At 47.2% G+C, this 13,644-nt stretch overlaps 1 protein-coding gene across 2 annotated transcripts in view; it reads left to right on the top strand.

The window, feature by feature from the left end:
- The window catches only part of ASCC3 (activating signal cointegrator 1 complex subunit 3), a 161,512-nt gene that overhangs the window by 129,983 nt on the left and 17,885 nt on the right, over positions 1–13,644 (top strand). For both annotated transcript variants that reach the window (XM_064170382.1, XM_064170383.1), the window contains exon 37: positions 12,032–12,256. In XM_064170382.1, the coding sequence (XP_064026452.1) occupies positions 12,032–12,256 (225 nt within the window). The remainder of the gene's footprint in view (positions 1–12,031; positions 12,257–13,644) is intronic.

The raw sequence follows: 13,644 nt of genomic DNA, 5'->3' as shown, positions 1-13,644 counted from the left end.
TCTTTTCCTTCCTTTTTCCTGCTGGAACCTGGCTAGCTTGAGAAGGTTGAATTCTGGTTTAGCTGTGGCTATTCTGTGTTATCTCAGCTGAGCTTTTCAGGCCAGCTCCTGTTATTTGCCTGGTATTTACAAGGTGCTCTATTTCACACTTGGGTAGCTGGTGCTGCCTGTAGTGGTAGAAGACACTGCAGATGGATGGGCTCTTGCTACCAAAGGCCAGACCTTTCCTCAGTTCATCTAGAAGTGTGTGAGTTTGGGCTAGCACAGAGAGCTTGCTTATAGAGAGCAAACAGCTGCAGGTTAGCTTCGCTTCCACGTGAGTGCCAGCCAAGCATCCAGCAGGGCACTGCAAGTGTCTGTGGAAACCATCAGACTGGGCACTTTCCTAAGTGATTTTATCTGGGGTGCTGCTTGAATGCAGCTCTCCTGAAATTACAGAGGTCGTTGTCCTGTTGCCCATGACAGAGTCAAATCAGGCACCACCAAATTGCTTGGGCCATCCTCCTGCCAGCTTCCCACTGCCTTTCCCTTCTGTCTTGCAGTGGCAGGCTTGCAAGGCAGCAGAAGCTATTCAGACTGCGAGCTTCCAGAAAGAGGAGCTCAGGTTCTGTTCCTCTCACCTGGGAGGGGGAGAAAATGGCTAAAATCCCTCTCTCATCGGGTCTCTGAAGTCACTCTTGTCCAGCTGAAGGCATGCTGCTGTATCTGCACTGGTTTCTTTAGCATCTGTAAGCATCTCTACTTACAAAATGTTTTGAAGTGCAACTGATAGAATATGAAGAACTTTAATCTTAAACCTAGTGAATCCCAGGATTCTGTAGGTTAATGAGATGAATTCCAACTGCCTCATCCTTTGCTGAAGGCAGCCAGCAAACGCGAGCCGCACAAGGTGCAGCTAACAGCTTCTTTTCTGCCTTTGTGTATGATTGTCTTAGTATTTGCTACATGCAGTCATGTAAGATGCTAATTTTCACTGCTGCTTCAGCTACAAGAATGCATGTTTGCTTTCTCTCGACTCACACAGAACAGATGGATGCTTGACTGCCTGCTAATCCACAGCTGGAATGGTTTCAACGGTCTCCACGTTGCTGGGTTAGAGTGGCTTTTCTAGTGGACTGAGAGGGCAGCAAGAGAGGGATATCATTATTCATCAGTATCCCAGTGGGATCACTGCCAGCAGAGATTAATTTTTTCTGTTATGCTTGTAAAACAAGCTCAGGTGGAGTCTCTAATCCTCGGGGCACGGGTGGCAGATCAAGAAAGATGCTACAAAGCTAGTTAATTTTCAGATTCTGGGGGAAACAGAAGCTCTGTTAGATGTATAAATACATGATTGCAAATTTAAGTAGCTCAAATCCAAATGGGATCTTCCTAGACATCTGGTCCTGAAAAGCTCTGCTTTCTTTGTCTCTTAAAAGAAGTTCTTAAAACTTTGCACCAGAGGCAAAATATCTGCAGCTCTCTTAACCACCAGCTCCCTTCCCATTTATTTCTGCGGCAGCACAGCTCTTTGCCAGGTGCTTTAGGTGGTTGCCTCTCTTTACAGGTAGGAAAGACCTGGGCTCACCGTGGAGGAGCACTGACTTTACAGCATCCTCAGGCAACCAGCAATAGAACCAGGGGACACAGTCTCAAGCTGTGCCAGGGAAAGTATAGGCTGGATGTTAGGAGGAAGTTGTTGGCAGAGAGAGTGATTGGCATTGGAATGGGCTGCCCAGGGAGGTGGTGGAGTCACTGTCCCTGGAGGTGTTCAAGAAAAGCCTGGCTGGGGCACTCAGTGCCATGGTCTGGTTGACTGGCCAGGGCTGGGTGCTAGGTTGGACTGGATGATCTTGGAGGTCTCTTCCAACCTGCCTGATTCTATGATTCTGTGATTCACACACTCGAGTGCAGTGAACAGCACTAAGAAGAATGATCCCTTGCCTTTCCAAGGGGTTAGGTCTGCCCTAGTGTGGCACATCCCCTGGTATGTTCTGGGGAAAGTTCTGTTAAGGCCAAGTGTGGCACAAGGATATTTTTGCTGCGTTGCTGCCTGTGTCAGCCCTCTGGTCATGCAGGGCAGAAATGCTGATAGAACTTCCTCAAATCCAACACACCAAAACACTGCCACTGTTTATTTGTTGGAAAGGCTTCCTGTGGTTCTCCTTTTACTGCCTTTTTTTGTTTCCTCAGTGCTTACCTGGCAGTTCTCAATGTCTTCCAGCCCTGCATCCCCTTGGAGCTCCTGAGTTCCTCAGAGCAGGGTGTCAGCTCTTCAAGCCGTGTTGATCCAGACAGACTGAAGTGAGTGGAGAAGTGCCAGTTTTTATCAGCAGAGAGCTGCCCTCACTGGAGTTTGCTTGCAGCAGCTGCCACTTCCTCTTGCAGCTGTGGGCTTTGTTCTATTATTGCATGAAACTATTTTCAGTTAGAAGTGAGAGCAGTAGCATTGGCTTGCTGAGAAGACATTGTGTATGTAGGCACCTTCCAAGTTTCCCATCTCTTCCTGCCAGTTCATTTTGCTGTTCTGTTAGTCTGGGCTTGAGCCTGCCTTGCCCAGAGGCTGCCAGGCCTTTCAACAGGTGATGAGAGGTACTCAGCTCTGTGTTCTCTGGTCACAGAGCACTCTAGATCCAGAACTTCATCTGGTGCAAAACCGCAGTGGTTTGGATTGGTGGCTCCCCACTAGGGGACCCGCCGCAGGTCAGCAAATCTGAGATGTGGCTCTCAGCACAGAGCTGTTGCAGCTTGCATTAACATCTACACTGAGCGTGGGCTCCATCTCACGTGGAGAACTGATAGCTCTGACTCCTGTCTCCGTGCAGAGCAGCAGTAACTTAATGCAGAGATCTGTTAACTTCTTCTCTTGGTCTGGGCTCTGCACTGGAAGATCCCCACGGAGGATGAAAGCCAAGGATGGGAAATGAGTGATCACTTTCCCAGGGAAAGCTGCCTGCCAAGATCTGCTGTTCCAGCTTTTATTGCTATCATCACCTCAGGCAGCAGCTGAGCCAGCTGATTCAGATGTGGACAAACAGCCCAGTGGGACTGAAGGAGATTCCTCATGACAAGCAGACTTCTGCATGGCCACTCAGAGACGTTTCCCCAGCTTGGTGTTAGCACACAACTGAGTCCCTGCACTGGAAAGCTTTGTATGGCTGCAGCACAATCATTTTCAGTGCAGCCCCACCCAGCTGGCTTTAAATCTCTCCTATGATATTCAAAGATTCATAGAATGGTTTGGGTTGGTAAGGACCTTGAAGATCCTGTGTGATCTGGTACAGGTGATCCTGCTCTGGCAGGGGGCTTGGACTGGATGAGCTTTTGAGGTTCCCTTCTAGCCCCTGATGTTCTGTGATTCTATGATCATCCAGTTCCAGCCTCCCTGCCATGGGCAGGGGACACCTCCCACCAGCCCAAGTTGCTCAAGGCATCTTCCAAATTGGCCTTGAACACATCCAGGCAGGGACATCCACAGCATTCCTGGGCAACCTGTGCCAGTGTTTCCTCATCCTTGCTGTCAAGAATTTCTTCCTCATTTCCAGTCTCCTTCTCCCCTCTCACAGCTCAAAGCCATTGTCCCTTGTCCTGTCACTCCCAGCCCGTGTCAAAAGTCCTTCCCCATCTCTCCTGTAGCTCCTTTCAGGTATCAGAATGCTTCTCTGAGGTCTTCCTGGAGCCTTCTCTTCTCCAAGCTGGACACCCCCAACCCTTGCAGCCTGATTCAACTTGAGATCAAAGGGGAAGAGAGCTGTGGGTGCCTGCCCCATGGCAGTGTTAAGGTTTTAGAGGGGAGTGATGGTAATGCATTCAGAACCTGTGGGCTCAAAGTGTTGTCGTGGAAGTAATAGGAGAAGTCAGGCCTCTTGCAGAGGTGAAAATCTCCTCTCTGCCATTTCCAGTGATAATAATTCTCCCACATCACTCTAATTCACTTCATAAATGGAATTTATCCCATTCCATTTGTATTTATTTGCTGTGGTCAGAGTAACTTCCTCTAGGTGAATAATGCATATGTGATACCAGTTGCAGATGCTTGCTCTTATTTTTGTCCTACTTCAGTCTTCTTTTGCATTTATTTTCCCTTAAATGGTGCAAGCATTGCAGGCTTACTTAGAATCAGTGATTTAACTTAACCTGAGAGTGAACCAAAGCCACCTCTGTGAAAGTTGTACAGGCTTAATACTGGTGGAAGTCCCTACCCATCTTGGGAGGGAATGAGTGTATTGTGAGGATGGTTTTTATGAGGACTGGCCAACACTGGAGCACTGAGTTCTGATAGTGCTCAGAAACTTGGTGAGATATGGGCTGTGCTAATTGGGACTTCAAATCATGAATCCATTGCTTGTTTTAATACGTTTGAGTCAAATATGCAGTTTGCAAAGGAAGTGTGCCAGAAGTCTGTCTTTTACCAGTGGTTGTGTTATCTGTTGCTGCCTCTTCCTGTCGTCTGAAAGCCCTGCTTGGGACACTGCAGGAAAATAGAGGGGAAATTGTCTTTCAAGTTAGTATCAAAGTCTTCAGGGCTCTCTTTCCATGTCAAATTCTTGCTCTTCTCTATCCTCCTCCTTCTTGCATGTGCCTGCATGCAGGCACTTTCTTACAGCAGCTCCACGCTGAAGCAGAGGTCTGCAGTTTAACTTCAGAAGCACTTTAGAAGTTGCCAGAGCTGCCAGGTCACTCTCTGCCACTGTTAGCTAATATTGCTGACCTCCTCTTGCTCTGTGCACAGTGGCAAAGGTCTTTCAGACTCCTGACCTCTGGGCATCAGGAATGTCATCAGTAGTTTGTAGTTTGGATGTTTTAAGTGAGAGGTGAACTTGTGAAACCTAAACCCTCCAGGGTGTTTTTAAGTGATCACTCAACTGTTTCATTGCCCTGCCTTGTGCTTTTAGTGATGGCTGCAGTGGGACAGTTGGTGCTGGTTATCATATGCAGCTAGTTAAAAGCAACACTCAAACCCTTGTCTGCTTCAAGGGAGAACTCTGAGCATACAATGAGCTCTAAGTCCTCTGCTCACTGCTGAGAACCTGGAAGGATCTGTAAGAACTTTGTACCCTGCATTCTCTCCTAACTGTGTTCATAGATCCCATTGCTGAAGTGCAGTTAGAAGTCAGTGTCATTTGTTTAACATAATAGATTTACATCACTGCATGTTGCTGGCTTCACAACTTCATCTCTCAGCTTCTCATGCTCAACTGGAAGTGCCCAGTGCCTGCTCTGGTAAGTCTTAAAACTAGAGACAGAGGCTGGCTTAGCCCAGCCTCACTATTTGGTTCCTGCCCAGTTAGTTGGGTTCACTTTGCTGTTTTAGTTGCTTGCTTTTTTGCTTTGCTTTTCTCTGATTTTCCTTTTTTCTCTTTCTTTTTTTCCCATTTTTTATTCTTCCCCCCCCACATATATCTTTTTCCTACACAAATGCTGTAATTAGATAATGAATACAAATATTAGCATTTGCTTCAGAAAGACACTGAGCAGCCCTCACCCCTTGGATGCTGTTCCCCACCCTGCATGTGTCTATCTTCCTCCTGTCGTTTTACCAAGAGCAGAGAGTGGAAAGCTCTCCCATGCAGCAGCAGGGAAGTGGCAGGATCCTGTCCCAAAACCCACGCTGAAGTGGACAGTCAGAGCAGGCAGAGTTCTGGTGCAAGGCACCAGTGCCACAGAGGGAGACTCTTTTCCACTGCCCAGAGATTGTGTTCCTGACTCCTCCATGCTTCCTGCCTTTCCTCCCTGCCTGCCACCAGTGCTGACAGGAAGGGATGGGAAGGCCCCGTGGGAAAGGAGCTGCTCTGCAGGGTTGGCTCTGATACAGAGCCACAGAATCATTGAGGTTGGAAAAGACCTCTGAGGTCACAGAGTCCACCAAGCTGGGTGACATTTGGTTGCACTGCCACAAAGGCGTGAGGCTGACAGGGAGAGGTGTTCCAAGGTAGATGAAGGCAAAGTGGCTCAGTCAGGAGTGGGTCCTGTGCTGAACTCCAGTGACATGCAGTAAATCTAATCCTGGCAATTTTGGCTTTCCTCTTTTGCATCACATTAGCCAGTCAGGAGGATCTCTGCCCAACTTCAGCCTGCTCTGTTGCTTAGCAGAGCCTGCCAGGGTGCCCTGACAATCTGGAACATCACCTCTGCAAAGTCTGTTCTCCAAGGGTATTTTAACACGTGTGGAGCAGAGTGAGCAAGCTCTTTGTGCCAGTGCCTGCTGGGGCTCCCAAGCTAAATATCCCCATTTTACACAGCAGCCTCCTAAGCTGGGGTTTGCTCCTTTTTGTCTATAACATGGATCTTGAAACCGTGGATTGTGTTTATTCTTAAAACTTGCAGCTAGTAATATATGTTCAGAACTGTCTTTAACTGGGATTTTGTCCTAGACTTTTTATATCTAAGAGTAAAAGAAGCACCTAAACATTTTAAACTTTGGAAGATTGAATTATGCCCCATAAAAGTGAGACCAAAGCATCTCCATTTATAGGCTGCCAATAACCTCCTTAAAATAGGAGTTTATAATGGAATCACTAACACAGATATCATTTTCACAGCAGTAATTCCACCAAGTGCTTCACCAGTTCCACTTTTCAATTTACTTTTTCAGATGGGCTGCAAAACAACTTCAAAGCCTGTGGTCAGTTTGGGGGGGTTTGGTTTTTTCTTCTTTTTTTTATTTTCAAGCACTTTTTTTCTCACATTTATCTGCTCTCTGAGGATGGCTGCCAGCTTCCATCTGTTCCAGCTGCCTGCCAGGGTGCAGCTGGGGAAGTCTGATGTACATCAAACCCAAACTTGAAAATGTGATGGTGAAATGTAGACTAAATATGCTGGTTTATGTAAATCATTTTCATGGTATATATATACTTGTGTCCTTGTTGTGTCACATAATAGGGGTTTGCCTTCTTGGGAAGAGCATGGGCAAAGAAAAGAGGAACTTAAGCAGTTTAGTCATGTTCCTTCTAACACAGAGAGAGACTTCTGTCAGCACATGAACAGAGATAGGTAGCAGCCTTCCAGTACCTGAAAGGGACCTACAAGAAAGCTGGGAAGGGACTTTTTACAAGGGGCTGTAGTGATAGACAGGGAGGATGGATTGAAGCTTGAGGAAGGCAGATTGAGACTGGAGAAGAGGAAGAAATTCTTAACAGTGAGAGTGGGGAGACACTGGCACAGGTTGCCCAGGGAGGTTGTGTATTCCCCCTCCCTGGAGGTGTTCAAGGCCAGGCTGGATGAGGCCTTGGGCAACCTGGGCTGGTGGGAGGTGTCCCTGCCCATGGCAGGGGGTTGAAACTGGATGATCCTTTAGGGTTCTTTCCAACCCAAACCATTCTATGAATCTATAGATAGGGAGAGGGCGAGAGAGGGAGATGGATGGGTAGATAGTGGAATGGTTGGTTGGTTGGTAGGTGGATAGATACACAGTAGAGAGACAGACAGCAAGCAGTAGTTTGCAGTGTTAGTAAGTACAGCAGTTCAAGTATCCTCAAAGGACAACTCAGGACTTGTGACTCCATTCCAAGTCGTTATTATGCCAGCCCCTAGCTGCTCTCAAACTCCCTCCCAGTGCTGGTCACTTCTCTGTGCTGGCCATGCTGCTTTTCTCTGTCCTGCCCTTAGGGTACCAGGGATCACCCAAGCCAGGACAGTTACAGGCTGCTTTAGAGATTGCAGTGCAGCTGCTTCCTGCACACTGCAGCAGTCTGGGCAGGACAGGTCAGGATGCTGCACTGAAACCCTCTGCCTGGCTTCCTGCAGTGGAACAAAGACAACAGCCAAACGCATCATCTCTTGTGGAGCTTGTGTTTGCCTGCCCAGTTACTTAAAGATCAGATTTTGCTGTTTTGACTTGGAAATCAGTTTCACATCGGCATGCCTTGGAAGTGCTGACAGCGGAGCTGCCTTTCGCTGCAGAGCACGTTACTGGCGTTAGGGGCAGAGGGGCTGGCAGCTCCCCCCCAGCATTTGGTCATGGCAGCTTCTGTTTGCATTTCCTTCCGTGGTGTGCACAGACTGTGTGGTTTCTGCAGTCCTTCAGCATGTGCACAGAACACCAGGACTCCAGGTAATTGAAACCAAGGCTCGGGCAAAGAGGATGTTTTTGTTAGCTAAAAATGATCTTCACCTCGTCTCCCTTTTTATGGCTCTGGCAGTTGCTTTTACTGCTCTTTTATGGCAAGGTTTTTTTATACTCTGCCTTAACAACTGTTAATTTTGGTTTCAGCTTTTTCTGATACTTGCTTCTTTCTGTGTCAGAGGCTTAGAGCACAGCACACTGCAGGTTTATTGACACTCTGATGTGCTTGGGTCTGCAAAGACAAGGAGCAGTCATCCTAAGGTAGTTTCAGTAACAGCAGTGCTAAAGACTCAGCTCTGGAATGTGAGAAACTATTTTTGGTGTGTGTTAGGCCCTCATTGTTACAAATTAATCCACTGTGCTCTTTAAAGTCTAGAACTCATTAACTTGGTGAGTTTTGCTGTTCCCATGACTGAACTGAACTTAAAATACTCGAGCTGGCTTCAGCTGCTCTCCTTGATCCCATTTCTGTGCTCCAGCAGTATCCTCTTCTCTTTGGTACACAGGTGGCAAGGTGTGGTTGAGAATTTAAATGCTTCAGCAGGTTTACCTGTGGTCTAGGGGTAAGCCATGGCAGAAGCTTTCTGTATCTCACCCTACAGCAGCCAAACCTTTTGTGTGTAGAGAGAAAAGCTATTTTTTCTAAAGCCCATGGCCACTGCACAGCATAGTCCTCGTTGTGATGGGTGCCTCAGTTAAATGTCGGTTCTGTCAGGCTCCTCAAATGGCTGGAAGTACCAGAGGGCTGCCAAATGCATCGTTTAAAATGGGATGAGTTGTTTACTCTTGGAATAATTAGAACGATTCAAACAATGGCTGGTGATCAGCTGCACGTTCAGAACACCCTGCTGCAGGCAGGACTCTTGAGGTGATTCTGTGGCTGGTGTGATTCAGGAGACAGAATTCAATTATCAGAGCAGCCCTTTGGCCTTGTAAAACATAACTGCCGAGTTTGTGCAGGTCTGTGTGTGACACTTCTCACTGCCAAGGCAAGTTACTGTCTCCTTTATGACCCTGCAGCACATGTGGGGTGAAATGGAGGTTTGAGAAGGCTCTGACACCCTGGAAATGATGCTGCAGTCTCTGTGCCCAAAATGCGACACTGCTGGAAAAGTCCATCAGAGAGCTGCAGAAAAAAGAGGGAGGAGATGACTGGGAGTGCATCAGATCCCTGGTGAGCTCCTGCTGTGCTCCAAGGTGCACTTAGCCCTGCGGGTGCTTGTGAACACATCCCCACACAGCCTGCTCCGGTCCTGATTAACAGAGCAGGGGAAGCGAGAAAGGCACAGCAGTGCTTGGGGGAGTAACTCTAAAGTCTGTGTGAGCTTTCTTGACTTCAGGATGGGGATTAATGATTGGTAGACGATTTGATCTGTCTCTTCAGCCATGGAAGGAAGGATGGGATGCAGATGCAAGGCCCTAAAGAAATATCTGCTGTGTCTTGTGAGGAATAGTTGAGGCTGTAGCCTTGGCAGGACAGATTGAGATTCACAATGGAGCAGAAAAGTAAAATGAAGAAATCTTGAGTGAACAGCAGGGCCCATCCGAGGTGCTCACAAAGGATGTTTCTTTATTCTGTCTTTTCTTCTGCAACCTGAAAACAGTAGCAGGGGGTTACAGGCAGAGTTCATCACCAAGTTGTCAATCACTGTCATTGAGCATTTTGCAATGGGAGATGTCTTTATTCAAGGACAGCTGGGCAAATCAGAGAAACAGATTTGCAGTTAGTAGTCTGTCCAGCCTACACTAAGCAAACAAGGACAGGGCAGACGTACTGGCCTCTCACATCAAAATATAATGGACTCTGCTGACCCCAGTGCCCTCCATTCAGCTTCATTCTCAGCTGTATAAAAGCTTCACTACCCATTCTCAATTTCCTTTAATTACCTACACGATGCAGATAAGAAAATGAACCTCACTTACTTACAGTCAATGATCACAAACAGGAAATTAAGTAGGCAAGTTGTTTAAAATAAGCAGAGTGGTTTGGAGGTAAATAAAACGTGCTGGGGAAGAATTAGGGAAAACACATTTTCAGGAGCAGCAATTGGTCTGGAGTGACTTGGCTTGATCCTTCTTCTTTCAGCTACTTTAAACTGCCAAGCAGAGCTAAGTCAAAAATCTCCTCGGTAAATATTCTTTAAAACATCTTTGAAGGAGAAGCCAGTTAAAGAAAAAGAGTGAGGCAAACATGCAGCCTTCTATAGGGCTTCAAAAGATTGTGACCTTGGGTTCAGAGAATAAATGGCCACGGTTTTCACAAGAGATCTAGGAGAGACATCCAGGATTAAGCAGCGGTTGTCTGTAGTCAGGCTCCACTTCTAAGCTGCAGTCAAGATGTGAAATAAATTAATGGCATCCTGGTTTTCCTTCCAGAATCTTCAGTTCTCCAACTGTTACCTTTTTGGTTTCCATATATATATGAAAACTGCTTTGGTTTCTTCTGTTTTGAAGAGAAGAGCAAAGTTTTGTGCTGCCAGTTTGGCAGGGGATGAAAAGCAGCTCGGTGGCTGGGCTAGGGAATTGCCAGAACAGCTTTTGTGTGTTAGGAGATGGAGGAGTGGATGCAGCACTTTGCCAGTGCCATTGAGTGTTGTAAAACTGCCACTTTGCTCTCCATCCCCCCTGCACTGGGTGCTGAGGTGGCTGTTTCATTAGCATGGACTTGCAACAAGCCTGACTGGAGGTTAAGACTAAAATACTGGAGCTGTAGTTTAAGGAGAACCTAAAGCCCTAACCGCTTTGATCTACTAAGGTCATGGTTGAGAAGAGATTGCCCTTCAGGCTACCCAAATGGCTTTTTAGTTCAGACACTTCTCATAAGGTACAGATGGAAATGGTGTCACATGTTATAAAACTCTTCTCTTCCTTGGAAGCTTTAGAATCATAGAACTCTTGTGGTTGGAGAAGCCCTCTAAGGAGGCTCATTCTCGTTGCACACCAGAGTGCAACATACATGCGCAAGAGGAATTTGTGGAGGAAAAACAATACCAACTGAGCCACAGCATTGACTCTTCAGCCCAAGTTAGAGTCCTGAGGATGCTTCTGATCTTTTTCCTTGCTTTCAGAGACGGTGATCTCCCTGGCAGAAGAGTGAGCATCTCTGCTCTGGCTGCTAGAACAGTTCTTGCTTTGGCTACTGGAACAGGATTTCTTCTTCTCAGCCCCGAGGATGTGGCTGTGTTTAGATTGCCTGTTGGTGTGCAGCTCCTTCCTGCAACAGGGAGGAAGTTCTTAGTTTCATTTGCTGTTCGTGGGATTAGTCCCACTGGGGAGCACAGAGGACACTTCTCAGCACCTACTTACAGCTTTGCTCCTCGCTTTGATCGCTGATTGTCCTCTGCTTACACACCGAAAGTGTGCGGCAGAAGAGCCTCACCTGAGCTGCCTCAAACCCTCTGTGTTTTGAGTGCAAAAAGTGGGAACCTTGATGATGGAAAATGTGAATTCTTGACTGTTCTGTAGCTGACCTGGCAATGGTTTTGTGAGCCAGCCAGGGCAGGGTGTCTGTGGAAGGTAATCTCCAGTACTGAGTTCATCCAATGAATGTGTTTGCTTCGCTGCTTTTGGTTTCTTTTGCTCTAATGCTCAGATCAGCTGTGTGGGGGAAAAAAACCTTCAACATTAAGAGCTATGATTGTGTGAATGTTTGTGAATATTTTGCTAGCTCTTGTTTTTCTCACAAGTTAGGACATAGAATCACAGAATCAAGCAGGTTGGAAGAGACCTCCAGGCTCATCCAGCCCAACCTAGCAGCCAGCCCTAGACAATCAACCAGACCATGGCACTAAGTGCCTCATCCAGGCTTGGCTTCAACACCTCTAGGGATGGTGACTCCATCACCTCCCTGGACACTTCCTAACTGTGTCTGTGCTGCTGTTTTAACAGTGGACTCTGCCTTGTGTTACCCCCCTGTGTCGCAGTAAGAAGGAGTAGTTGGCCTGCAGCTCACTCCAGCAGCTCATCTCTCCCTTTTCTTTTGCACAGAACACTGAGGAGTATGCAGATCTGCCTGTCAGGCACAACGAGGACCAGATGAACAGCGACCTGGCAAAGCTGCTTCCAGTCGAAGTCAATCCCCATTCCTTTGACAGCTCCCACACGAAAACACATCTCCTGCTGCAAGCCCACTTCAGCCGCGCCATGCTGCCCTGTCCGGACTATGCAACTGACACAAAGACAGTGCTGGACCAAGCAATCAGGATATGCCAGGTACAGTGCTGCATTCCCACGGCTTACTGCTGTGCTAGTGAGGTTGGGAACAGAGGAAAACATAAAAGTTTCTTGCTGGGACCACACAGTATGGCAGGGTTGTGTTAGGGACCTCTGGGGTAGCTCTCTGGTAGGGAGGTGCTACCTCTGTGCTTAGGGAGAGGGAATCTCTGTGTTTAGGGAGAGGGTACCTCTGTACTAGGGAGAGGGAACCTCTGTGTTTAGGTGATACCTCTTTGTTTAAGGAGTTTTGGACCCCTCACTACAAGAAAGACATTGAGGGGCTGGAGCATATCCAGAGAAGGACAGCAAAGCTGGTCTGGAGAACAGGACTGGTGAGGAGCAGCTGAGGGATCTGGGGGTGTTTAGTGTGGAGGAGGCTGAGAGGAGACCTCTTTGCTCTCTACAGCTGCCTGACAGGAGGTTGCAGTGAGGCAGGATTTAGTCTCTTCTCTCCAGTATCAGGTGACAGGAGGAGAGGAAATGGCCTGAAATTGTGCCAGGGGAGGGTTAGGTTGGAGATGAGGGATAATTTCTTTGCTGCAGAGTGATCAGGAGTTGGAACAGGCTGCTCAGAGAGGTGGTGGAGTCAGGAAAGGTATGGCCATGAGCTGGAGGTAAACAAACACATGGTAGATGACTGTGGTACAGTGGTTGGAGGCACTGTGTTGCCTCTTCCATACACAACAGCCTCCTGTCTCTTGGGATGTTGCAACTAAGTCATTCCTGCATGGGTGTGTTGCGTGCAGGTTGCTGCCTCTCAAGAGACTGTCTGCCATGGGTAGTTCTATTTTAATAGCACCCAAAAGCACTGTAGTGACTGCAGGCCATGAGTGAAAAAAAGTAGCATTGAGGAGGTAATTATAGATATGGGGGGGAAAGCAAAGTAAAGACTTTCCCAGTGATTCTTTTGCTCAGTGTTTATCCTGCTTTGCTAAGAAATGTATTTTTTTTATCCTGTTACTACATAAGAAGTGTTTCAGGAGCAATAATCACTCAGGAGATAATAAAACCCCTCAAATATTCAGTAGTTGCTTTAAGCTGAAGTAGAGTTGAGAAGAATCCCGTTCCGTGCTGCACCTTGGTAAGCCTTCAGTTAACCACTCCACAACTTTAGATGTAGGCAGCTTCAAATAAATGGAAGTTCCTCTTTAAACTAAAGAGAAAAGGAAGCCCATGCAAGCATTTTTGTATTTTGAAGCTGGTGCCTGGTTTACATCTCTGGGGAGAATATTTGTTCCATCTTATTAGTCACACTCTCCAGAGGGAGGTTAAAGTTCCCAGAATCTAAGCAATGGGCAGGGTTACACTTTCAATCCTGGTTGTTACCTTTTTCCTTAGCCCTGACCTGCTGGTGAACTCTGGGTCAACAGAGGTGGAAAAAAACA

The sequence above is a fragment of the Pogoniulus pusillus genome, chromosome 33, assembly GCF_015220805.1.
Source record: "Pogoniulus pusillus isolate bPogPus1 chromosome 33, bPogPus1.pri, whole genome shotgun sequence".
In the NCBI taxonomy this organism is placed as follows: domain Eukaryota; kingdom Metazoa; phylum Chordata; class Aves; order Piciformes; family Lybiidae; genus Pogoniulus; species Pogoniulus pusillus.
This window is presented reverse-complemented; position numbering and strand designations above follow the sequence as displayed.